Genomic DNA, 26877 nt, shown 5'->3' on the forward strand with positions numbered 1-26877 from the left:
TTAAAATCAGTTAAAAAAAAAAAAAGTTTATTTATGAAGTCTTTCACTTCTTCAGATGTGGTTTTTGTTCCTATTCAAGCCTGTGTGTTTGTAAGATAGAAGCTGTGACTCGTGACTGTTAGTATCGGGGTTTATTTGTACTCGACAGCAAAATAATGTCTACGCAAACAAAATGGGATGAATTAAAGTGAAGTTGATATTGATCTCTGAAAGGATTTAAATACTCATCAGATATGAAGAGTTGAGTCACACGCTTATAAGTGATGAGTCTCTTATCTCACATGTCTTTTTTTTAACTCGCATAAAATAAAACCAGTCTTTATGGGTATTTATCTAAAGAGATTTGTTCATACATTTATTATGATTGCTAAAGAATTACACTAGATTTTTCTTGTTTTCAACATAAGTCATAACAGTCATACAGACATACACATTTACATATAAAAGGAATCTAAGTTGCATTAACATATATCTCAGAATGAAAAATAGACAGATGAAGGGGACCAACTTAAAAGACAAGATTATAAGTGTATATATATATAAGGTGTATATATAAAAAATACAGGAATAACAAATGCATAAATAAAAGTTCTTTCCTTCTTTTGAGGGTTAAGAGATTTGGCCTACCTTTCAATCGAAATACGTGTTGTTGCATGTTTTGATGTAAAACAGCATTGGAGCTTTAAATACAGGATTTCAATTTCTACCAAGTAACTTGTAGAAAGACGCTGCTGGAGTCCACCACCGTCTCTTCAGCTAAGAGTTTCACATACCAGTGTTGGAGTTGTTTTTTGGGGGACTTTCAACGTGATGTTTTTATTTTAAAATTGCCCGAGACAGTTTTATTTTCCTCTGCATCCATATTTGCACACATCAGATCTAAAGCAGCATAGATGGCTTCATTTTGAGGTCAACTAACAACGCATTCAGAGTTAGCGATTTGAAAAACGATCCCTAATGCAACTCAGATGACTTATTTTTTCACGTATTTCTTCAGCTATTTTGACGTTTTAAATCCTGAAACTTTGCAGGATTGTGTGACTTTTCATTTTTTATACAGACTTATTGATTAATGTATAGTTAAGGAAACAAATCTGATAATGCAGTCTAGACTCTGGATTTGAGTGGGCTCAATACATTCCTCAAAACCAGATTTATTTCTTTTTTTTCTTATTTGTCACCACTTATATTCTTCATTTGTTTAGAGCTCTGCACTTGAATCTTACAGCCATTTTCATAAACACGTCCCTACCTTTTGGGTTTCAGGTAGCGACCCAGGAGGAGTTCTTCAACCTGTCCCACTGCCAGCTGGTCAACCTCATCAGCCGCGACGAGCTCAACGTGCGGTGCGAGTCCGAAGTCTTCCAGGCGTGCGTGGCCTGGGTGCGGTACGACCGGGAGAACCGGCGGCCGTACGTCCAGGCCCTGCTGCAGGCCGTCCGCTGCCATTCCCTCACCCCCAACTTCCTGCAGACGCAGCTCCAGTCTCTGGAGTGGGACCCGCAGTGCAAAGACTACCTGGCCCAGATCTTCCAGGACCTCACCCTCCACAAACCCACCAAAGTCATTTCCTGCAGAACTCCCAAGGTGCCGCAGCTCATCTACACGGCGGGGGGTTATTTCCGTCAGTCTCTCAGCTACCTGGAGGCCTACAATCCCTGCACGGGGGCCTGGCTGCGGCTGGCCGACCTGCAGGTGCCCCGCAGCGGGCTGGCGGCCTGCGTGATCAGCGGGCTTTTCTACGCCGTGGGCGGTAGAAACAACGCGCCCGACGGCAACATGGACTCGAGTGCTCTGGACTGCTACAATCCTATGAACAACTGCTGGCTTCCCTGCGCCCCGATGAGCGTCCCCAGGAACCGGATCGGGGTGGGGGTCATTGATGGGTTGATATACGCAGTCGGCGGTTCGCACGGCTGCATTCATCATAACAGTGTGGAAAGGTGAGTGAACTGAGCATTTAAAGGAAGATGCTGCTGTTTTTTGTTTTTATATATATACAGGACTGTCTCAGAAAATTAGAATATTGTGATTTTCTGTAATGCAATTACAAAAACAAAAATGTCATACATTCTGGATTCATTACAAATCAACTGAAATATTGCAAGCCTTTTATTATTTTAATATTGCTGATCATGGTTTACTATGGAGGATTTTTTGTGCCAAAATTAAACTGACAGTTTTACATTTACATTTCATGATTCAGCAACACGAAATCATTAATTAAATGTGTCATTTATTAATTATATGCAGTTTTACATTTCATGAGTCACACGCAACACGAAATCATTAATTAAATGTGTCATTAATGAATTAAATGCTGAAATAATAAATATATTTTTTTACTTAAAATGAATTGTATTTTAATTAATTAATGACATATTTCATTCTAATTTTAATTAATTACACATTTAATTAATTAATGATATATTTAATTCCCATTTTAATTAATTAATTAATTTAAATTTGGCACAAAAAATCCTCCATAGTTTACAGCTTAAGAAAACTCAAATATCCTATCTCAAACAATTAAAATATTCTGGGAATCTTAATCTTAAACTGTAAGCCATAATCAGCAATATTAAAATAAATAAAATAAAAGGCTTGCAATATTTCAGTTGATTTGTAATGAATCCAGTTGTTTTTTTAATTGCATTACAGAAAATGAATAACTTTATCACAATATTCTAATTTTCTGAGACAGTCCTGTGTGTGTATATATATTTCTTTTACTTCAAATAGTTTTTTGAAGTGAGAAAATCTGAAGCAAAATCTTTTCCTGCCTCTCTGTTTTGTTTCTATGACAACAGCGGGCCTGATTGTGGGTAAACAGCTGGTGAATCTGCTTCAGTACTCCACAAGCATGTTTTGTTTTGTAGTCAGTCGGTGTAGAAAAGATTTGTGTTGCTGATTCAGTCAAGATGATGATATTTATAGTTCTGGTCTGGAATTTTGACTCCATGAAGTCATTTTGTGCCCCGAGACGAGGAATCAGGTAACTTCCTGGAAATCATCTGATATGTTCCACTTCCTGTAATGTTTTTTTAGTTTGCACAGTGTGAGTGTGTGTTTTAAGCTACAAGGAAATATTGTAAAAAAAAAAAAAAAAGAAAAGTAGTGAAAATGTTTTAACTAAGGGGGATGAAGGGAAACTTTTTGTTTCCCTTCATCCCCTGCTTAAGACAAAAATCCTTGAATCACCGAATCGAGAAGAGCATATTCTTTTTTTCTGCTGACATTTCTTAACCCTTGATAGTTCCTACCTTTTTATCAAGTTGTAAAAGACCATGTTTGTTCTGCAAGTGTATTTGACTCAAACTGAGGATTAGACCCGTGGTACTGTGGTTATATATTGAACAGTGAATTTCATGTATATTTATTCAAGGCTGAAAATGTACCCAAACTCTGGCCTTCGTCCTAAAAAGACAATTATTAACCAGGCAAAGCGCAGTCTCTGTGAATGAGGAACATGCCGAACCTTCCTGAAAACCTGCGTTACGATGCCAAAGACAAACGCATGACTCATCATCATATAAATCGAAAATAAACTACAAACTCAGAGAAATTAATCTGTGCTACACAATAACAGCGGTCATTTATTTGGCCTGACGGTGCCTTCAATGACCTTTTCCTCTGTTGAGGGTGAGAAACTCACACTGAGTTATTCCGCCTGGCTGAAAAAACAGGAAATTACAGAGTACTTGGAGAAAAACACAGATGCAAAAGTTATTAATAAAAAGTGTAACCATCTGATAGAGAATTATTATCCTTAAGGAAACAAACTCTTCTGGGACCGAGAGAAAGGGGCATGATTATAATTTCATAATTTATAAGTCTAAAGTTCATATAAAAATTCACTCAACTGTAAATGTCATCTACAACAAAGCTTCAGATAATCTGTGTAATGTATCACCCAACATCTGGAACCCATAAAAATCCGTGAGAGCCAAGACTCTAAAATTCAGCTGTTACTGTCTCATGTTTATAAGCTAAAATGTAAACATTGGAAACAATGACTTGGCTTCCTCATTTAAGATAAATTATTATTTTTATTATTCTTCTGGGTCACTACATTTCCTTCTATGAGCCTTCATCTGGGGTATAAAACCTGAACTGCAGATATTATAGAGCACAGAAAAAATGTATAACAATTGGAATTGATAAGATTTTTACGATTTCATTTTCGATTCTGCTTAATGATTTGGTTCTTTATTGATTCTCATTTGGAAGAAAAGGACAATAAAAAGGTTGATTAGCATCACCAATATAACATTTTAATAATAATAAAATAAATATTCTTCTCTAGAAATTAACAAATTACAACATAATTCATTGTGTGGCAATTCCACAACATTTTTCTAATAGAAATGTTTTTAAAAGGATATATTAACTGAGCACTCAAAAATAAGCCAGCCAGTGACAAATACACATACATACATAACTGTACTTTTTGCAAATCTGCAACCCTAACCCTGACATTTTGAAGAAAAATCCACTTGGCAAATATTGCAAGTTGCCCTGTTGTCGTCCTTTTTACTGAAATATAACCAGACTTATGTGTTTGTATTGCTTTGGTGCCATGTTTACTATTAACTAGTGGCTTACGGTCGTTCAATAGCAACGTGCGTGATGTCATTTGTGCCCACTGGAATTGAAAAAGGAATCATTTGCAAACGATTCCAACGATTTGAAACACTGGGAACCGGTTCTGAACAAGAAGCGGTTCTCGATTCCCATCCCTAACTCTGTACATGCATTAGATATGGCGTAGTGTTACCAGAGCCCAACATAAATGCTAGTGCAGTCATTGATAGCCTTCCAGATTTTCTGGACTAACTGCACATACTGTGGCCATGGTTATATCCAGTACTGTTCAGCGGTTTGTTGCTGCGAGTCGGACAGCTGAACAAATAAATGTCTGGCTCTTGGCGGTTAGCCGGCGGTAGGACCGTGCTCTCGGAAGTCAGTCGCCGACTCTGCTGGTCAAAAAATTATAACGTACCGGTACATCCATGGAAAATACATTTTTATGTGCTCAACGCTCTGCTGCCTGCTCAGAGTTTAGAGAAACGCATCTCCTCACCTGGAGATGACTCACGGACGCCTTCATGAGCGTCCAAACAACCACGCGGACACAAAGCAGCGAGAGCTGCCGCCTTTTGCAGCCAGTGACTGCATTTAATATCACTAACTGTCTACGTGTGGAGGAGGGGAGACATTCTGGGCTGTGAGAACAATCTGGAGAAAATGTTATTTAACACCAGAGTAGGGCTGCAGCTATCGAATATTTTAGTAATCGAGTATTCTACTGAAAATTCCATCGATTAATCGGATAAAACATATTTTTGTTTAGTTAAAGAGTAATTATAAATATACATAAGATGTTAGATGTTAATTTACATCACTAAGACTAAATTATATAATACAGTAGGTTCATGGCTGTGCATTTAAAAACCCTGAACTTACACCAGTCGACCAAATTCACTGCCTTCACTCAAAAAACTAAGGATCTTACCAAGACGTTTTCTTATTTCTAACCTAAAAATGCCATTACACCTGATAACACACATAACTTAAAAGGTTAGGTGTTTTTCCCACGTGTTTCAATTGAACTTTCATTTGTGTCTAGCTAATTTTAAGTTCTAGTTAAGTTTTAAGTTAAAGTACAAGATTTTGAGTTTTGGCAGTGTTCAAAATAAAATTATGAGACCAATTAGGCACCATTGCTGCTTGATGTATTATCCATCAATGACTACAGAGCTAAAATTGAAAACTACCCAGTTAGCTTTATTACGTTTTTATTTTTCTTCCTTTTCTTTTAGTTAAAACTGTAGTGGGAACAGATGTTTAGAGGAACCTAAACGTATGTAATGTATGTACCGGGTTAGAGGGGGAACATATAGGAGAACGGACCAGAAGAATATACAGTGGATTAAAAATAAAAGTTAAGCACTGAGCTACATGTGTCTCCCGTCTGGGCCATTGCAGACTCATTGCCTGAGCATGGCATGTTACAAAAACCAAACATATCCGCCGCCTCTTTCTTTTTCGTTTACGTGCGCGGCGTCAGCGCGTTGTGCCGCATAAAATGTAGTTCGGGCGAAATACCTGCTTTGAGCTGCAAAATTAAACGATTCCTCGAGGCAGAGAAAATTCCTCGATCATTTTTTGTAATCTAAATACTCGAATTATTTCGAGGAATCGTTTCAGCCCTACACCAGAGCAAATGACATGTTTGTCTCCTTCTGTTGTTGTTTATTTGTAGTGCACATCAGTTAAAAACCAGCTTGCGTTAACAGTTTAGAGCTTTGCGTCTGCAGGTATGATCCAGAGAGGGACCAGTGGCAGCTGGTGGCCCCGATGCTGACGCGGCGCATCGGCGTAGGCGTGGCCGTCATCAACAGGCTGCTGTACGCGGTGGGAGGGTTCGACGGGGCCAACCGGCTGAGCTCCTGTGAGTGCTACAACCCCGAGAGGGATGAGTGGAGGACCATGGCCTCCATGAACACGGTGCGGTCCGGAGCAGGTAAGCAGAAAAAGAGAGGGGGGTGGGGCAGCTAATGATAAACTTGCTACCTCCAAGTTCTTCATTAAATCTCGATGAATTCCTCTGAAGTTTGTCTGCCTCCATTTTCAGGTGTGTGCACTCTGGGCAACCAGATCTTCGTGATGGGCGGCTACGACGGCACCAACCAGCTGAACTCGGTGGAGCGCTACGATGTGGAAACGGACACGTGGAGCTTTGCTGCTTCCATGAGGCACCGGCGCAGCGCTCTGGGAGTCACCGGGCTGCACGGACGCATCTACGTGTTAGGTGGGGGTCGGTGCGCGGAAGAATGATCCACCGAAAAAACAAGGGATATCGGATGATTGCATTGTGGTTATTGCATAGTAATCAGATTAAACTTCTTCTTTTTCTTTTTCTTTACGTACATTTTTGGTTGTAAAATGTGATCCGAAGCTGTTACTGTTAAGAGAGTTGCAGCAAAATACATTATCTTGGTTTTAACTATTGATTTACTTAACATGATTGATTTTTATCTGTTGATCTAATTTATTTCTTTTGTTTTTGAATTTTAAATCTGTCTTTTTATACAAAGAAACATGCATGTATTTATTGCGTAGTGAGGGTCCGGTTTAGGGGCCTCAGAATTGCTTCTTTGCAGATGATGTGATTCTATTCAATTCAATTTTATTTATATAGCGTCTATTACAACAGAAGTTGTCTCCAGGCGCTTTCCAGAGACCCATAACATGAACATGACCCCCGAGCAAATATTACATAAACAGTGACAGGTAAAAAACTCCCCTAGTTGGAGAAAAACCTTAAGCCAATTCTGTTGATGTGAAGCGGCTCCAAATCTGAGACCAATGGTCCTCAGCCTTAATAGAATAGAATAGAAGACTTTATTGATCTCCCAGAGGAGAAATTCAATCGTGCAGCAGCCAAACACACACACGCTCAACAGTTTATACAAAAAATGTAAATAGAATAACCAATAAATAGCTGAATAATAAAAAAAGAGCAATATAAAATGTAGAAAATGAGTAATGTACAAGAGGGAAAAAAAAATAGTAAACACAAACGGATAATATTTACATGTGCAAAAATACGTGAGGTATTTAGCGGGCAAAGGTTATTGCACTTACAAAGAGACAGGTTATTGCACTCGGGTTGCTACAGTTTGTTATTATAAAAAGGGCGAGAGTGACCTCTCCGGGTCGCGGATCAGATCTTACCCCAAGCGGAGGGTTCAAGTACCTCGGGGTCTTGTTCATGAGTGGGGGAAGGATGGAGTGGGAGATTGAGCTGTGGGTACTGGGTGAAAGAGTGAGATGGAACATGAGAGACATCTCCAACTAAGATGAGGCCACAAGTCGGTCCCAGAACCTGCTGAAGACACAACGTCTCTTCCCAAAATTCCATTTTATTTTTTCCCTAAGTCCGTTTTTTTCCATTTTAATTATTTGGAATTCCATTTTTTACCTTTTACTCGTATTTTGCCACCATATAAAATGTGTTTTTAATGTTAATGAATTAAAATAAAGACTACTTTGATGGAAATTAACATATTTATTGAGGCAACACAATATTGCACACTTTCCCTCAATAGTTGGAACTGGAATGCTTCTGAGCATTTTCAGTAAAAACAAATAACATTACATACAAAAAATATAGTGCTCAATTAGCTTTTTTTTTTCTCAAGTAAAAAAATAAATGACACTCAACAACACTCAACTTCAGAGTTACTGTATATATAGTTACAAAGTACATATTAATACAATCTTTTCTGTAAAACAGTGCTTTAAAGTGGATCAAAAACAAGGTCAAATGCATCAAACTTAAGTTGTCTTAACAACTTTTAATACTTTAAATCTTTAAACTTCAAACATCTTTCCCACTTTTAGGAAAAGTTTCCCACCTAGCAGAGACATCACCATTAAAGTACATGATCACGAGCCTCTAAGTGTTGAGCTCAGTAAGGCGTCAGCATCACGTTCCTTAATTCTTTTGGCGACAAAGGCTAATTATTTTAAAGTCGTAACATAAATAATGTTTCTCATAACGTAAAAATTCTGCTTCCAGGAGGTTACGATGGCAACACTTTCCTGGACAGCGTGGAGTGTTACGAGCCGGAGCAGGACACCTGGTCGGAGGTGACTCGCATGACGTCGGGGCGGAGCGGCGTCGGCGTGGCCGTTACCATGGAGCCCTGCCAGAAGGATCTACCACAGTGCGATAATTGTCCAGACACCGGGGCCGCCGTGTCGGCGTGTCACTCCACAAATCTGGGTTTCCACCACAACGGGCCGTTCGGCAAAGGCACATGAAGTTTAGCGCCAGACGTTGACGTGAGCAGCCCAGAATCAGGAAGGAGGTGAACTGAGACGCCACATCCTGCCCCGCCGACTCGGGGCATCGAGAAAAAACACAGCCACACGCATTCACAATGTCAGTAGTGATTTTTTTATGTTTTGTAATCAGCTCACTGCTGCTGATCCCTAAAAGGTGACTAAACTGTCAAAGAAGACCCCTAAACACGACCTCACACGTGAATTCTGATTGGTTGGAGGAAAAAACGCGACGGAGCTCCGGGCTCCTGACTAAAAAATAAATCTTTTTATTGGCTCCAAGAGTCTTCAGGGTCTCTCTTAATTTCATTTAATCTGACGGCAGAGGAAAATCTTAAACCGCAGCAACAGAAGTAGCATTTGTTTGAATACGTAGTGGAGTTTAAAGTGCCATTACCGTGCCGGCGGGCTTTAAAGTTAGCAGTATGTTGTCTTGGGGGATTTGTGTCGGAGTGGCTCCGGCCCGGTTCGTGTTTGCTGTGTACAACCTGGTGAAGTTTGTTTTTACAATATGAAGCTCCTACATGACTATGGGTTTCATGCAAGAACATGTTTCCTTCCTCCCATCCATGACATTTTTAATTTCTTCTTCTTTTCTGAGCTTTGCTCTCTTCCCTTCCTCCAGTCTGACATGAGAAGCTCAAGCCGTGATGTGGAGAATCAGCCGGTCACATTACACACAAAGAACACTGTGTTGTGTTTGTGTGTAGCAGAAAACTATAGTGGCAGCGGTTTGAGATGGAGGTAGACTCCAGTAAAGCATTCTGACTTCCGTACCAGAACTAGCGTGGGAGGTTTGCAGCCCCAGGAGTCTGACAGTCAGCTGCTACGTCATTAAACATCCTTTAAAATTAACCCTTTCACCTCATGTTCCAAGTTCAAGATGCCTAAAATACTGTTTCAGTTTGTGTGTCACCAAATACTCATGACATCATAGACACTGGTGTTTCTGTTGTTTTATTACGCCGATTAGAAATAAGTGACATTGATTTGATGAGCAGTCACGTTTCATCATCATCATGGACAATTCTCTAATGCGACGCCCTGGCGTGCGTGCGTGCGTGCGGCAGCGGAGGAAGGATGGCGGGAAGCAGCTGTGCGAGTGTTTTCCAAGAAAAACTGCTGTGACAATAAGTTTTAACCCTTTAATGCCGGCTGCATCATAATTAAGACATTTCGGAGACCTCTACATCATCCACATTATCACATAACTACCCATTAGTCTTTATTATGATACAAAACATTATTATTAATATTATTTAGAAACTGTTAAAGACCATATTGGAGGTATTTTTCATTCAATACATTAGAAAGACTTAATACCAAGAAGAATTGTACGTGTATTATGGCATTTATGAGGCTTTAAAGGGTTAAACAGCAGCTACTTCTCCAACCACTGGTTCTTGCATGGAGCCCATCGTCTAAAACCCGAGTGTCGGTACAAGAGACAAAGGAATTTACAAGTTCACCCGTTCACTGGCGGGTTCAGAAAATGTGAAGTTTTAAAGAAAAATAACCCAACCGTCTGCAGATCATAGCTGGTTTCCCCTCAGGCTGCCGGAGAGTTTGGCGTGATTATTGTGCAAAGCACGAGTAGAATGAAGAAATGTAGTTTTGATTGTGTTTAGGAGAAAACTGAATACTGTAGCGTTGGACTCAAAACATCTCATTGAATGTGGGGGTTTTTTTGTTTTGTTTTCCTCTTTCTTTTATATGAAAACACACTAAACACTGACAGAGTTCAGAACATCCCACCTGCAGCTGACTTGTTTCGGTTTTCATATCCACAAGACCTCAGAACCAGAAGTGAGCGTGTTTGTACTTTAGTGTTCAAATACTGTGTACTAAAGACAAAAACGTGCTTCAATAAGTGTATTTGTAACAGCAACTTAAGCTACAAAGGTTTGTAAAAGAATTTTTGTACATTGATAATCTTAAGAAATCTTGTACAGGATTCCAGAGTTCACTTTTTTATTTATTTGTTCAAATTTTTTTTTCTTTTCTTTCTCTCGTCGTTTTGATCTGACGGACATAAGCTTTGTATTAAAATCTGCCTCTTGTCGTGTTTTTAAATGACTAGCATGCTTTGTAACTAAGTGGGAATGCCTGTTCTTGCTCATTTTGGATGTTTAACACAAAAACGATTTGCTTCACCTTGATTTGGGTTTTTTTTTTTTTTTTTTTTTAATCTTGTCATGTAATTAGTTGGAATGGAAATGTAGATTATTTAAGATCTGCTTTGTACAGTTTTGTCCAGCATAAAAGGAAAAAAAAGAAGAAAAAAAAAGCTTCATGTACTGCTGTAGTTTGTAATATTTGTTAACTATGTGTGGATTTTTGTTTTTTAAATCCTCTGCCTACATTTATTTGCCTGATGTGATCTGTTTTTGTTTTGCAGGTTTAACTGGAAATTTTTGAATTTAAATTTAAAAATTGGTTGATTTTCAAATTGATTTTTAAATTTAAATACTTTATTAAATCCCCAAAATGAACCGGTCTTCTTGCAGTAGAACGTTGGTATTATAAACCAGATAACTACCATTTATCTACTGACATCATTCCTTCTACGCATTTCCCACCACTGAGGACTATATTTTTGCAGTATCAATAATAAAAAAAATAAAAAATGATCAGCTCCAACACATTCAAGATAAGTCTTACTTACTCAGTCGTTATCTGACCTATATAAAGGAAGTAAACCAGAAGAAATTCCCTGCAGGCTGCAGAGCTGCAGAAAAGAGCCATCGCCGCCACCTAGCGGTATGTGGTGTAATTATACCTACACAAATAACTTTGTTTAACTCCCACATGTAGGCTACTTTGTTAAATGGGATCATTTGCATTTGAAAGATGTTAATTTGGAAGTCAAAGGCGGCCTCGGAGCCGGTGAAACCTGCCATCCAGAGAAGATGACTGCTCTCTGGATGTCTGCCAGACGGGAGGGAACATTAGAAGTGGTCTGAATGACTGAGACTAAAAAGCCTAAAAAGGAAAACATTTAAGAACTATACAACATAAAGGCCTGAGCCAGAGCTGTGGGAAGACCAGTTGAGCTGGGAGGTACTGCTGACCCAGCAAAGTCAAAAAATCACTCACTGACACATCACAGGAACTCAGTAACTGCACATATTGGTATATGCATTTATCATCATTACAGCAGCATGTCCTGATTAGTCTCTGGTCTAAATGTCTGTTGAGGTCAGCAATGGTGGATATTTGCATGTCCTTTCCATCAAAAAGGGAAACCTACTTGCATCATTCGTCCAAGAAAAAAACCCAAAGAACACAGAGGTCAGATTTAAATGTTTTCAAGGAACAAATGTTTCAAATCCGTTCTGGATTAGTTTTTACATAATTCGGTTGATAGTATTATTATGACATGACATTGTTCAAAAGCAGCTTGACTAGTCCTGTCGTTAAAATAAAAGAAAGAAAGTAGTGCAGTGTTTGTTTAAATGAACACAAACACAACAAAGCTGATTTGACTGCTTCATGGTACAGAGATTTAGGTTTTTTATAGATGAAGAGGTTGGATATTCTGCAACAACCGAGTCCGTTGCTTAATCTCGATTTAATTGAGCGGAATTTCTATTTTGTTAGAATAAAAAAAAAAATGTTTCCAGGTCTGCAGGTTTCCTTGAATCTTGAATCTTCCTTGCGGTGTTTCCCAACATCAATGGCCGCTAGAGGGAGCTGTAGATCCTAAACAGTGAATAACTATAATTATTTACCCAGCTACAGTTTTAATTAGGGTTGCCACCCGTCCCATAAATTGACTTTTACACCATATTCTAGTTGAATTATTGAAATAAATTAACCTTTACACCATATTCTAGTTGAATTATTGAAATAAATTAACTTTTACACCATATTCTAGTTGAATTATTGAAATAAATTAACTTTTACACCATATTCTAGTTGAATTATTGAAATAAATTAACTTTTACACCATATTCTAGTTGAATTATTGAAATAAATTAACTTTTACACCATATTCTAGTTGAATTATTGAAATAAATTAACTTTTACACCATATTCTAGTTGAATTATTGAAATAAATTAACTTTTACACTATATTCTAGTTGAATTATTGAAATAAATTAACTTTTACACCATATTCTAGTTGAATTATTGAAATAAATTAACTTTTACGCCATATTCTAGTTGAATTATTGAAATAAATGAACTTTTACACCATATTCTTCACCTGTAGGCTATATTACATCTGGGCTGATATGGACATACGTAGCATAGGAGGATATTTCAGCTGCTATATGGTTGGCTGTCTGTACAGTCATGCAAGTTCAATGCTATTAAAGCACTTTAAACTTTAAATCAAAGCATTTTGTTTGTTCATATAAAATAAACACATTTTTATTCAGTTTAGAAGTTTTGGGGATGTCCCTTTTTTTTGGGGTCTGCGCTGCTGAAATCAGGGCATCCCTTATTTCTATTTCTGAAAGGTGGCAACCCTAGTTTTAATCCAACCCAAGTTGTTGATGCAAAAACGGTCAACGGACATTTTCTGGTCTTATTTAATGTGTGTTTTCGGTAGTCTACACCTGAGGTAAGTGTATGCCATTAAAACCCTCCCAGGGGCTGCAGTCCGCTGTGCAGCTTCCTGGCAGGTGGATGATGCAGGCCGTCATTATTTGATCCAATTAAACAACTTCTCTCAGTAGGTGCTGGCTGGAGCATTAAGACGTGATCTCTGCGTAAACTTAGAGCAGGAAGAAGAAAGGATAGAAAATGACCCATTTGAGTTGCACAGGTGGAAAAAATAGGGCAACATATTTATTAGACGTCTTAAGGCCTTTTTTTAAAGCATGCAGCTCTGCAGAATTTAGTACCCCCCTCTTTTAATTCAATATCCCCTTTTTATTCATTTTAAATAAGGTTTTATTTTTAGGCAAACACATCTCTCACACATTGTTTTTTTTTTTATTGTTTCCTTATGTATTCAACAAAAGTCAAGTTGAAAGTAAATTTATTTGGGGGATACTGCCAGTGGCGTCAATTCAGTGGAAGCTAAGGTATGGCAAGGTTACGAGTCACAGAACTTAACTAGAGAATCAATCAACACGTCCAGCACAGAAGTCTGCTATGTAGCTTATCTGTGTGCTTAAGAAAATTGGAACTTATTAAAATGCAGTCTCGCTCACTGCAAAAACTCAAAATCTTACTAGGAATATTTGTCTTATTTCTAGTTAAAATGTCTAATTTTAAAACAAGAGTCATCACCAGAAAAATAACTTATTTGACAATTTTCACCTGTTTCAAGTACATTTTCACTTAAAATAAGTAGAAAAATCTGCCAGTGGGACAAGATTTATTTTCTCATTACAAGCAAAAAAATCTTGTTCCACTGGCAGATTTTTTCACTTATTTTAAGTGAAAATCTACTTGAAACAGGTGAAAATAATTGTTTTTGAATCTTGTCTTAAATGTAATGAGATTTTTTTTGACTAAAAATTTGACATTTTAACTAGAAATAAGACAAATATTCTTGTTAAGATTTTGAGTTTTTGCAGTGTAATAACTAGTGAAATCGATCATGTTGTTCTGATTTGCATTTGTAGTTATTCTATATATATTAAGTAATAGAATAATCAATACAAATAGACACAGAGTAATTCCATAAATGTATTAAAAAAAAAAACATTTACATTTTCCCTTGAAGCCAAGGTGTGGCGGCTGCCATACCTTGCCATACCCAATGGACGCCCCTGGATACTGCAGAACGGGAGCTTGTAGAGCTGCAACCGTGACTAGTCGTTTCTTGCACGACTTCATCAATCCCTCTCATGTAGAAGAAAGTTTTTTTTTTCACTGACGTGTTTGAACATTTGCTCAAACATCCCGTTCAAGGTGAAAGTTTCGGGTTTGATTTGCTTTTCAGTTGAATGGAGGACTGGACTTTGAGGACCCGGTCATTTCCATTCGTCTTTCACCCTTTCTGATGTAGATTTACTGCGATCAAAACTGGGACATTGTCCCACAAGTGTTGTGGTTTATTCAGTTTTCTGAAACTCACGTGGTTTTTCCTGGACGAAAGTATTTTTCCTGGTAACTACCAAATAACCTTCTCTTATTGTATTGGAACAGATTTTAACGTTTAAAATACTTAATGAGCCCTGTACGATTTGATATGCAGCTATTGAATGCTTTTGTTTGTTATTCTTTAAAGCCTAACAAAATCTAACTATGAAGTACATTTAACTCTCGCATTCTTTCTCACTGTAAAGCATTGAATAGTTTTTAAATAAATTCTTACATTTTCTCTTTTGTTAAGTTTGATGTGCAGAAAAAATAAATCAATTTCCCTCTTGGTATTGTGTTAACACACACACATAAATGATCCAGACCAGAAAAAGAAAAATATATGCCAAAATACATGCTTTTACAGATGTCTGCACACCTACCGATTATTACATCAAGGGCTGATGTTTAGCAGCACCTGGCAGAAATTATCCTATTTATTTATTTATTTATTTTGTATTATTATTCTTTTTTTAATACTCAGAGGTACCGGCAATAACAGGCCAGAAGCCTATAAGCCAGTTTTCTTATCATTGTATGAAGCTTTTTTTTTTTCTTTTATCCTATTTAAATGATAAGAGCACTTATTGTTTGTACTGTTTATTCCGAATATGCCAATTACCAGGAAGCAAAATAATAAAGCACAGAAAAACCGAAAATAAATGACATATTCGAAAAGGAGTGAGAAGAAGCATAGCTTATTAGCTCTCACCCCTTTGTCTAAAATTATATATATATATATATATATATATATATATATATATATATATATATATATATATATACACATATATATACATATACTGTACATATACACATACACACATACATATACACATACATAGGCTACATACTGTATCCATATATACACACATACCTAAACATACCTACACATACATACTGTCAGGGTTTGACACTTCCCCCCCAGTTTGAGTTTCAGTTTCTGTCTTGCCCCGCCTGTGTCCCATCTGCCCTGATTGTGTCTGCACCTGTGTCTCGTCATGTCTCGTTATCCCTTCAGTATATCTTGTCTTGTCATTCCTTGGTTCCCTGTCGGTCCGTACTGGTTCTTCCTCCATGTCTCCTCGTCGTTGTTCCTGTTCCTGGTTTTTGTGTTAATTCCTGCTCTGCAGTGCTTTGTTTTGCCTTTTTGAGAATAAACCCCTTTTTGTTACAACTCCTGGCTCCTGTTCTCCTGCACTTGGGTCCTTAGCAAACCTAACCACCACACATGCACATATATACATACACATATATATGCACACATACATACATACACACACAGGCTTCCCTGCCTCTCATCACCATGCCATATCAAATGAATGATAATAAACAATAATCATTCATGAACTTTATCCTTTGTACCCTCTAAACAACATATTTTTGTACATTTTCTTGAACTGTTGGATATTTGGACTTTGAGTTCCTCACTTAGGTTCCTCACTTATTAATCAGCAGATTGTCTTTTTTTCTTTTTTTGCAATAGCCTATACTTAATGAAAAAAAAAAATATTTATATATATATATATATATATATATATATATATATATATATATATAATGATATATATATATATATATATATATATATATATATATATATATATATATATATATATATATATATATATATATATGTATGTGTGTTAAGTTAGCGCTCAGAAGTGTTTTGGACTTCTCCAGAGGTTTTATTTGATTTTATTTTGAAAGTCTCCCCGGGGGTGTGGGTGGTTGTCGCTCCTTCACACCGGTGATTCCTCTGAGGGGATGAAGGTGAAAAACACCTTCCCTCTGCTGGCCGACGCTCGTGGATTCCGCCTGTCCGCAGGTAAGCGCAACTCACCTGGATGACGCTTAAAAATGTACTTTCTCTGTTCCAAACTTTAAATTTAGCACAGGGCAGGTGAAAAGGAGCAGGCGACAGTAGTCTTGCGGGATTTCTTAATTAGGAAAACTTTTTTCAGTGGATGACATGCTGACACACTTGTTACATCGTAGTCAACATGATACTGGTATTAAAAGTTTTATTGATCCGTGTAAAATTCCCCAATAAAACGCTTCATGTTCTGTTTCTGATGTGGTCTTACAAGAGCTGAGCCTTTGTGGACGTTCAGAGCTTTAGATCACATTGAAATAGTTTTCTCAGGTCTGTATCCGTGTTGGTTGACTTTTGCTGCCTGACTAGTTTTTCCACTCTGGATCCACTTGCAGCCTTTGCTCCAGACTTGAATCAGACCTGCAAGCCACGGATTCCTCAAACCTGTGGCTGTGATGAAACTACCACATCATCATGTGTATTTGCTGTCGAAGGGACAGATACAGGAAATATTTCACATGCCATCATACTGCACAATAACAGCTAAAAGGAAGAAAAAATCAAATAAGAAGAGAAGAAATCTCAGCTCATAACTTACTGTCACTGTGCACTTTATTTCCTATACACACTATCATTTACTGTATATACTCTTTGTACAACCCTTTTACTACCGCTTGCTACTTTATTCTATTTTATTATACTGCTTGCTACTTTATTTTATTATATCTTATCTTATCTTTATTATATCTTACAGTCTGTTGTTATAGTTACTTATTATTATCCTATATGATGTCCACTGTCACTATGTGTAATTCGATTCTTAAGATTCAGAATCGATTATCAAGATTTCATTCGATCCGATTCGATTCCGATATTGATTTGGGTTAGTGTTATTAAATAACAGTTTTTTGAGCTGTTGCATGAATTATATGACTGTTCTGCAACATATTAATACTAGTATTATATTGAGATTCAACAGCAAGTATTGCAGCTAATGATGCTGTAAGGACCAATCAGCTCCCAGAATGCTGATAGAACTGCTTTCAGAAACATTGTGGGGCAGAATTACCAAACAGATCCAGGGCAGCAAACAGAATCCTATGAAATCAGTTTTATTTTTTCCTACATTCCGTTTTTATTTGTTCCATGTTCGGTCTATTTTGGTTTTTAATTTTTGAGAATTTCGTTTTTGGCATTTTTTGCAAATGTAACCCCAAGACAGTATATAAAGTAATGAAATATAGACAATTTATGCAATTATAACCTAACACTTTAATGTTTTCATACCCTTAAACATATTTAAAGGCAAAAACATGGCACCAGTTATTCTCGTGTCCAACAAAACATTCCTTTTTTGGGGATAAACAAAAAAATTACCAAAAGTTGTAATGTAATGATGAAAAAAATAAATAAATAAATAAATAAATAAAAAAGAATCTTTAGACATATGAATCGATTTTTAGGAATTAATATGAGAATCAATTCAGAATTGGGAAATCGATTTTTTCAACACAGGCCTTATCTATCTATCTATCTATCTATCTATCTATCTATCTATCTATCTATCTATCTATCTATCTATCTATCTATCTATCTATCTATCTATCTATCTATCTATCTATCTATCTATCTATCTATCTATCTATCTATCTATCTATCTATCTATCTATCTATCTATCTATCTATCTATCTATCTATCTATCTATCTATCTAGTACAGACAGAAAGTTTCACCTTCTCGTTCAAACAAATGGGGAAGTGTGTCCAAACTTTTGCTCTGTACTGTATATCTATTTCTGCGTGAAACTTTTAATCAATCTTTAACAATATATGCTAAAGATGCTGCTCTTCGCTGAAAAACCCCATTTCAGAACCTCTTTTTTTAATATATATTTTTTATCTTCCATCAGTTTGCAGCGGCAGTCAAGATGATCCCCGTTGGTGAATTCAAAAGCCTCGGGACGGAGCAAAATTCCCAGTTCCGGGTGCTGAAACCGTGGTGGGATGTCTTCTCGGAGTACCTGTGCGTCTCCATGCTCATGATTGGGGTCTTTGGGTGCACATTACAGGTGAGGCCTGAAGCGGATGGTTACGCATCATTACTGACATTATAATCTAACCAATAAGGATGCAATATTTGCATATTTCTCATCAAAATGTGACGTACGACGATAATCAGTATGATTTTATTTTATAACCCACACACCCCTTTCTGCGTCTCATGGCGAAGCACAGCAAGTCCCGCGCCGTCTGACCTTCAGCTCGGCTGTGCAAACACAGTGGTTGTTACTTTTACTCAGTAGGAAAAGTATTCACTCCCCATTTTATGGTTTAAACACATATTGAGACACTAAATTGTGTAAAAGGCGCTTTTGACAGTTTAGTCTGCTGGATCGGGAGTGTGACTGTTGTCTAAAGGAAAAAAAAGCACCACAAACTAGTTTTTCTGGATATTTAAATGTCAATTTTAGTGTAATTTCAAAGAATATTTGGTAACTTTTTAGGAAGTGTCGTCTAGCTCTCGCTGCCTCTCTTTTATCTTTTGGACTCATGTACATCAAAACAATGAAACCAGCTCACAGAGCTACTGCGGATATCACAGCAGAGTAAGAGATTGTAGAAAGTAATGGTAGACGAGAAAAGGGGAGCTTGATGAAGTGTGACACCAAACTAGATTAAATTAGTAATGTGCAAACACCTACGGATCCACGCTGATCACCTGGTTTCCACCTGCTTAAACGGCCCTAACATCATCAACTTGATGCTTGGGACTCAATGCTCGCCCCTCAAAGCCCTCAAGGGAGCTGGATTTGATATCATTAACAGTTAATCTAAGACAATGTCGCAAAAGTGATTTAACGTCTGCACCTATTCGAGGGAACCTCTGAGCTAAAAATTGTAAACATGTTCCTTTTTCTGCTGTAATATGACATTTAAACAAACCAGAAGGCATCTTGAAAACCGTATACAATCTAGTATGCATTAAGTATGTTTCTTTTCATGCTTTATCCCATAATGCATTGTGCCAATACAGTGGAAGCCAGTCTGAGCGATCATGTGACCGACAGTGGCATACAGTACATAATGTAGTATACTACAGTAGTATACTACTGTATACTGAAAATTACTATATCTCATTACACAGTTCAGAAAAAACTAAGATTATGGTTCCCTTTGAAATAAAAAAAGGACTTAAAATGTATTCAATGTTCATTAAAAATAATAAAGAAAGAAAGAAAAAAGGGGAGGGTCCGTGCTCAGGGGTTCTAGCAGCTTGTTCCTTTTTTGAAAATGGGCGTTAATAAAGGAAGAGCCGGCTGTCCATGATTTGTACAAATATCAACAGATGTAAGATCATACAGAAATTGCATACCCTGCCTTTAATCAAATAATATTCAAAAGTATACTGCTAGATAATACAAGAAAATGGGGTTAAAGTGAAAGGGTGGCAGAGGACATGAGAAATGGAGAGCAGTTTGGTGAAAAGAAATGACAAAAACAAACATTAACTCCAATTAGAAGCGGCTTATCACTAACTTGACCTATTCTAACTAAAAATAAACAATGTATTGTCATTGGCTAAACAGAAAAGCAAAAGAGAGTATGATTCCTAAACCAAGTATTTGATATACCAAGCAGAGCAGAGTAGGTTACAGGATAACTAGAGGTCAGTAAGGCTGCCACAGAAAATCTCAGAGACAGTTCTCAGAGCCTGAAGGATGACACAACTATCTGATTTAATAGGCAGATAGCTCTTAAGATCATCTGAAAAACAATGAAAAGAGATGTCGTGGCTTTTAAAAATAGATCCCAGAGGAAGGATATATACCGTAAAAAACCAAATAAAGGCCCAGGCGTTTATTTGGTTAAATCGCTCAAATCAACAGGCGTTTATTTGGGACCTGCGTTTATTAATTGTGTTTCCATTCAACCCAAATCTTATTGTGCATCTTCAATCTAGCCAGCCAGCGCTAAGCTCGAACGGCTTCTCATTGTCACATATGGTCTGATTAACTCCTATCCATCACTCGTATAATCTTCCGCGACTCACACTGGTGTCTGGCACGCTTGCGAAGTTTCCAAGCTAAGAGAAAAGAGAGAGGCAAAAAAAAGAGGGGAAAAGAGGTGAGCTACGAGCTAGAGGCTACGAGCTCACCTCTTTTCCCCTCCTTTTTTCTCTTTGATGCACGAGCTGCTTAACTTCATACCACGTCATCAATGAGGTCACTTGAAAATTAGATAAATAGTCACACACTTCTCAATTCGTTCAAGGTTATTTGTTTGTGTTTAGGTCGGCTATATTTGCATACGGTAGAATATTTTTTTGGCCACCAGAAAAGCAACGTTTGACCCGGCCTTTATTTGGCATGTTTAATATAAAAATATTTTGCTACACCCAGCGAATAATCGGGACTCAACATTTATTTGAGTTTTTTTTTATTTATTTATTTTTCTATTTATTTATTTCGTTTCGTGCATGGTGGTCAATCTACACACCCATGACCGAAAAGGAGCAGGATGAAGACATGTCTTATGTTACCTGCCCCTTATTAAATACCAAAACAAAAAGAACAGTCAATGTAACCAATATTTACAAAAATATACACTTAAATAGAACCAACCACAGATATTAATAATACTGCTTAATTCCCAGTCTATTCATGATCATATAACTTAAATATTTTATCTTTATACATTTTTTTGAACCTAAGTGAATTTGTGCATTCCTTTAAATCATTTTGTAGAGAGTTCCACAGTTTTACTCCCACAACCGATGTACACATCTGCTTAAGAGTGGTCCTTGCATGCTGATGTTTGAAATTATATTTCCTTCTATGTTCTATATCTTCTGGATTTGAAAAAACAAACAACTGCTGTAGATTACTTGGTAATAATTTTCTTTTTGCCCTATGCATAACTAATAACGTCTGTAACTCAACTATTTCTTTAAATTTAATAAGTCCTGAATTAATAAATAATCTGTTGGTGTGTTCTCTGTAATTTGCTTTATGAATGATCCTCACCGCTCTTTTCTGCTAGATAAACAATGGATGTACATTGCTAGTATATGTGTTGCCCCAGACTTCCACACAGTAATTGAAATAAGGTAAAATCAGTGAACAATATAACATTCGCAATGCCTTATAATCTAATACATATTTTATTTTTTAAATACTCTTAGAAATCTTTTTTTTAACATATGATATATGAGCTTTCCATGTCAATTTGTCATCCAGTACAACACCCAAAAATCTAAGTTCACTTACTCTTTCGATATTTACTCCATCTATAGACAGTGACACATCATAAATTTAGTTTTTTGTAAGTTTAATGATAACCTGTTTTCATCAAACCATCCTTTAAGTTTAATCATTTCTTGTGCAATGGTCTCAGCTAACACCTTTAAATCATAACCAGAAGTAAAAAAATTTGTGTCATCTGCAAACAAAACAGACTGCAATATTTTAGACACTTCACAAATGTCATTAATATACAAAATAAAAAGTTTAGGCCCCAAGACCGAGCCTTGTGGGACTCCACATTCAATCTTCATACATTCAGAAGTATTACCAGCGAACTGTACATATTGTTGTCTGTTTTCTAAGTAGCTTCTTAACCAATCCAGAACTATTCCTCTCACTCCATATATCTGTAACTTAGAAATTAAAATTGTGTGATCTATTGTATCAAATGCCTTTTTTAAGTCGATGAATACACCTATTGTATGTTTCTTACTATCAATCGCCGTTGTTATTTCTTCCATAATATTCAATAAAGTTGCAGCTGTCGACCGATTTGTCCGAAATCCATACTGGCTTTCATTCAGCAAGGCATTCTTTTCTATAAAACTATCCAATTTTTTACCAAACAGCTTTTCAATCACTTTAGAAAATTGTGAGAGCAAGGATACTGGTCTATAATTTGTAAACCTGTACTTTTCTCCTGATTTTAAAAAGTGGAATAACTTTTGCTACCTTCATTCGATCTGGAAAAATACCTGTATGAAAAGAAAGATTACAAACATAACATAGGGGTTTAGTTATACAATCAATAGTCTTTTTCACTATTATCATATCTATCCCATCACCATCAGTAGATGTCTTATTTTTTGATTTTGATACAATAGATACAATTTCATGTTCACTAGCCTCTCCTAAAAACATAGACTGCAACACTTTACATTCCCCTTTCCATATGCTCCATATGAGGTTTTACGGTAAAGAAAAAAGAACTGGGCCTAAAATCGAGCCCTGAGGAACCCCGTTGCGTAGAGCTGAGGAGTATTGGCCTGAATTTTCTCCGTATCATTGCTCAGTCAAGCCGATGGCTTGACTGTGCCTTCCATTTTTTCCAGTCTCCCAGGATTTAATTCGATCTATCCATTTTCCACAGCTCACCCAGGAGAAGATCGCGTGTCTCCCCAGCCACTTCACCAGCCCGAGGCCAGAGTTGATCAACTGCAGCCACATCAGCAGCTACAGGGACAACGAGACTTCGCACAACACGCTGGGCATACCCGGGAACCCCACCCTCACGGAGGTGTTCGGTCGCAAAAACAACCTGGACATTCACCAGTACGTGTTTGTCAACCACTACTGCTATGAGAGGTACGTCCACTGGTACGCCAAGTACTTCCCGTACCTGGTTGTGATCCACACCATGATCTTCATGATAGCCAGCGGCTTCTGGTTCAAGTTCCCCGGGACGTCTTCTAAAATTGACATTTTTGTGACCGTCTTGGGGAAGTGCTTCGACTCGCCCTGGACCACGAGGGCCCTGAGCGAAGTTTCTGAGGAGAGAGGCGAGGAGAAGCTGGTCAGCTTGAGGAAGAACACCATGTCGAAGAATCCAGCGGAGCTAGCAAAAGATGAGGAAGAATCGGTGGGGCTTTTGCGCTCCGCGTCCGTCAAGTCTAACCCGGAGAAGAAAAGCCCGGAGCCCCAGTCTGCTCTCTCAGTGCTGGACAAGAAGGAGGGAGAGCAAGCCAAAGCTCTTTTTGAAAAGGTGAAGAAGTTCAGAACTCACGTGGAGGAAGGAGAGATCCTGTACCACATGTACGTGTTACAAACATCAATAAAAGTCTTCAAGTTCCTCGTTATCATCATCTACACCGCGGTGCTGGTGCCAAACATTGAAATAGTTGTGCACTGTTTCGTCCCGCCCGAGCTGACTGGTTTTGATATCTACTGTTGCAACCACACCAAGGCCCATCTCTTCTCCAAGCTCGCCTACTGCTACATCTGCTTTGTGGGGGTGTACGGACTCATGTGCGTCTACACCCTGTACTGGCTCTTCCATCGCTCGCTGAAGGAGTATTCCTTCGAGCACGTCCGTTTGGAGACGGGGATTAACGACATACCGGACATGAAGAACGACTTCGCCTTCCTTCTCCACCTGGTGGATCAGTACGACACCCTTTACTCCAAAAGATTCGCCGTCTTCCTCTCGGAGGTCAGCGAGAGCCGCCTGCACCAGCTCAACCTCAACCACGAGTGGACCGTTAAAAAGCTGCGCGGCCGTCTCGCGAGGAACTCGGGGAACCGGCTGGAGCTTCACCTGCTGATGCTGCCGGGGCTCCCCGACACCCTTTTCGAGCTGGCCGAGGTGGAATCGCTCAAACTGGAGCAGGTCAACAACGTCACCATCCCAGCCAGCGTGGTGAAGCTGGACTCCCTGCAGGAGCTGGCGTTGATCTACTGCCCCGCCAAGCTGCAGCACTCGGCCCTCAACTACCTCAAGGAGCATTTGAAGGTCTTACGCTTGTCTTTCGAGAGTCTAGAGGAGGCCCCGTTGTGGATGTACACCCTTCACAACCTGGAGGAGTTGCACCTGACCGGTCCGCTGACCAGCGACGTGTCCAAGAGCGCCAGCCTGGAGTCGTTGCGGGTGCTGAGAGCGTTGAGGCTCCTGACGCTGCGCTCAAGCCTGAGGAAGATCCCACCCAGCGTGGGAGATCTGGCCTCCCAGTTACAGCGGCTGTGCATCTACAACGAAGGGGTGAAGCTCCAGGCGTTCAGCAGCCTGAAGAAGCTGACGAACCTCATTTCGCTGGAGTTGGTGGGCTGCGAGCTGGAGCGCATCCCGAGCGCCGTGTTCAGCCTCAACAACCTGCAGGAGCTGGACCTGAGGGAGAACAAGCTGACGACCGTGGAGGAGATCCTGAGTCTGCAGCACTGCCGGCGCCTGGCCACGCTGCGGCTGTGGCACAACAGCATCACGTACATCCCCGAACACATCAGCAAGCTGTGCACCCTGGAGACGCTGGACGTCAGCTGGAACAAGCTGCGGAAGCTCCCCTCGCGGCTCTTCTACTGCACCAAGCTCAGGCACCTGGACGTCTCCCACAACCAGCTCACCTCGCTGCCCCCCGAGGTCAGCATCCCGCAGGGCCTGCAGTTCTTCTCCGCCGCGTTCAACTCGCTGGAGTCGCTGCCGGACGAGCTGTTCTCCTGCAAAAGACTGAAGACGCTGCTGCTCGGGAACAACTGCCTCTCGAGCCTCGGCTCCAGGGTGGCCAACCTGGCCCAGCTGGTGCGGCTGGACGTCAAGGGGAACCGGCTGGAGTCCCTCCCTCTGGAGATAGGAGACTGTCCCCTGCTGAGATGCAGCGGCTTGATAGTGGAGGACAGCCTTTTAGATCTCCTGCCTTCGGATATACGAAACAAGTTGACTCAGAGCTGAGGCTCAGAGCCAAGGACTTCTCTCGTTGGAGAAAAGCATATCGGTTGATGTGTTCTGACACGCTCAGCCAAAACAGAGCTTTACTCAACGTAACCAAGTGGTTTTTTAAGGTTTTTTTAAGAAACCACTCGGAGGACTGTGGCCCGGAGCCGTAACTGACCAAACTTTAAGTCCTGTCGCTGCAGTAAACAGGGAGTCGGCGTGACACACAGACATTTCTGGGCCATTGTTGTCACCCAGACTCGTGTAGTTTTCAGCAGATATCGTTGCGGCTAAACCTGTTGAACAGGTTTATATGACGTGAGGAGTTACAGTACGTTGGTTCGTGTTGCTCCCAGATAAAAAAGGTTCATCTTACTGTTCAAACGCTTCTTCATATAAATGCCAGTAGTTGTTAAAAAAGTCAACTTTTAACTTCTAGTTGCTAAGAAGGTAAATCCCAGGAAAATATTGACTGCATGTAATTTATTTATCATAACAAGGCTTCCCTTAAAATGTAAATCATGTTTCTTTCTAACTAACAGACTTTCTTGCAGCCTTGAAAGAAATAAAACAAACGTTTTAAAAGAAAAGAACATTATTTGTTTGCTTGTGTCACAGACCGACCTGCGTCCGTGTCACGGGTCGTACTCGAATTTAAAAGAAGAAAGTGTTTACAGCTCTGATTTGGATTTTATATTAACTGGACGCTTTAAATCAATTCAGTTATTGTTGCCTGTGTACTTAGTTAGGAGTTAAAACAACCCGAGCTATTTTATTTAACGGTAGTGAGTGGAAACTGGATTACTACATTTCTATCTTCTGTAACCACAACAACGTGTGCATGAAACAAGCAGACGGCATATTAGCGGATATTCCTGTGGCCCGTCCTGTTGAGCAGGTTTATACGACACGAGGAGCGTCCGGGGTTGTGTTGGCTCATGTTGCTCCCCTTCAGGCCACAATAAACGGCGGAAGAGAAAGCCTTTCAGTCGTCAGATAAAAGAGGGTCATCTTTCTGTCCGAATGGAGGAAATAATGAACTCATGGAGGTGGTTCGGTCCTTTTTCTCATTATTCCTAGTTGGTTTAATTTAAGGAGAACGCAGTGTTTGTTTGCACCCCGACCTCAAAAAACGAAAAGTGTCAGGAGCACAGAAATGTGCCGTTACCTCCCTCAGACTGGCCTGATAAACCCTGGAGTCTTTCACGAGGATTACGAATGTCCGTTCCTGGGAAAAATGTTCTTTGCACTGATTGATGCACATTAAAAATGGAGGGATGTTTATCAGCAAGTTTCAGGGTGTTACACTCCTCAAATAGGGCTGGGGATCGATTCAAATGTCCAGAATCAATTCGATTCAGAACCGATTATCAGGATTTGATTCGATCCGATTCGATTCCGATATCGATTTGTGTTAGTGTTATTAAAACTGTGCAGTTTCCCCGGCTTTTAGTGACCCCTCTTGGAGCATTTTCTCGAAAGAAATGTATAGCAAATGTTTAACCC

The 26877-nt window shown here is 39.0% G+C and overlaps 2 protein-coding genes across 3 annotated transcripts in view; both read left to right on the forward strand.

Annotated features, from left to right (window-relative positions):
• Positions 1-11671, forward strand: part of keap1b (kelch-like ECH-associated protein 1b) — a 28097-nt gene extending 16426 nt beyond the window's left edge. For both annotated transcript variants that reach the window (XM_061716522.1, XM_061716512.1), the window contains exons 4-7: positions 1267-1943; positions 6321-6526; positions 6638-6814; positions 8588-11671. In XM_061716522.1, the coding sequence (XP_061572506.1) occupies positions 1267-1943; positions 6321-6526; positions 6638-6814; positions 8588-8832 (1305 nt within the window). In that variant the 3' untranslated portion in view covers positions 8833-11671. The remainder of the gene's footprint in view (positions 1-1266; positions 1944-6320; positions 6527-6637; positions 6815-8587) is intronic.
• A 4974-nt stretch (positions 11672-16645) lies between these two features.
• si:zfos-323e3.4 (volume-regulated anion channel subunit LRRC8C) lies at positions 16646-25914 on the forward strand. Its single transcript, XM_061716535.1, has 3 exons — positions 16646-16720; positions 18618-18776; positions 23101-25914. The coding sequence occupies exons 2-3, from the start codon at positions 18636-18638 to the stop codon at positions 25387-25389; spliced, it is 2430 nt and encodes an 809-aa protein (XP_061572519.1). The 5' UTR covers positions 16646-16720; positions 18618-18635; the 3' UTR covers positions 25390-25914.
• Positions 25915-26877: the final 963 nt, after the last annotated feature.

The sequence above is a fragment of the Cololabis saira genome, chromosome 1 (genome assembly GCF_033807715.1).
Source record: "Cololabis saira isolate AMF1-May2022 chromosome 1, fColSai1.1, whole genome shotgun sequence".
NCBI lineage: Eukaryota > Metazoa > Chordata > Actinopteri > Beloniformes > Belonidae > Cololabis > Cololabis saira.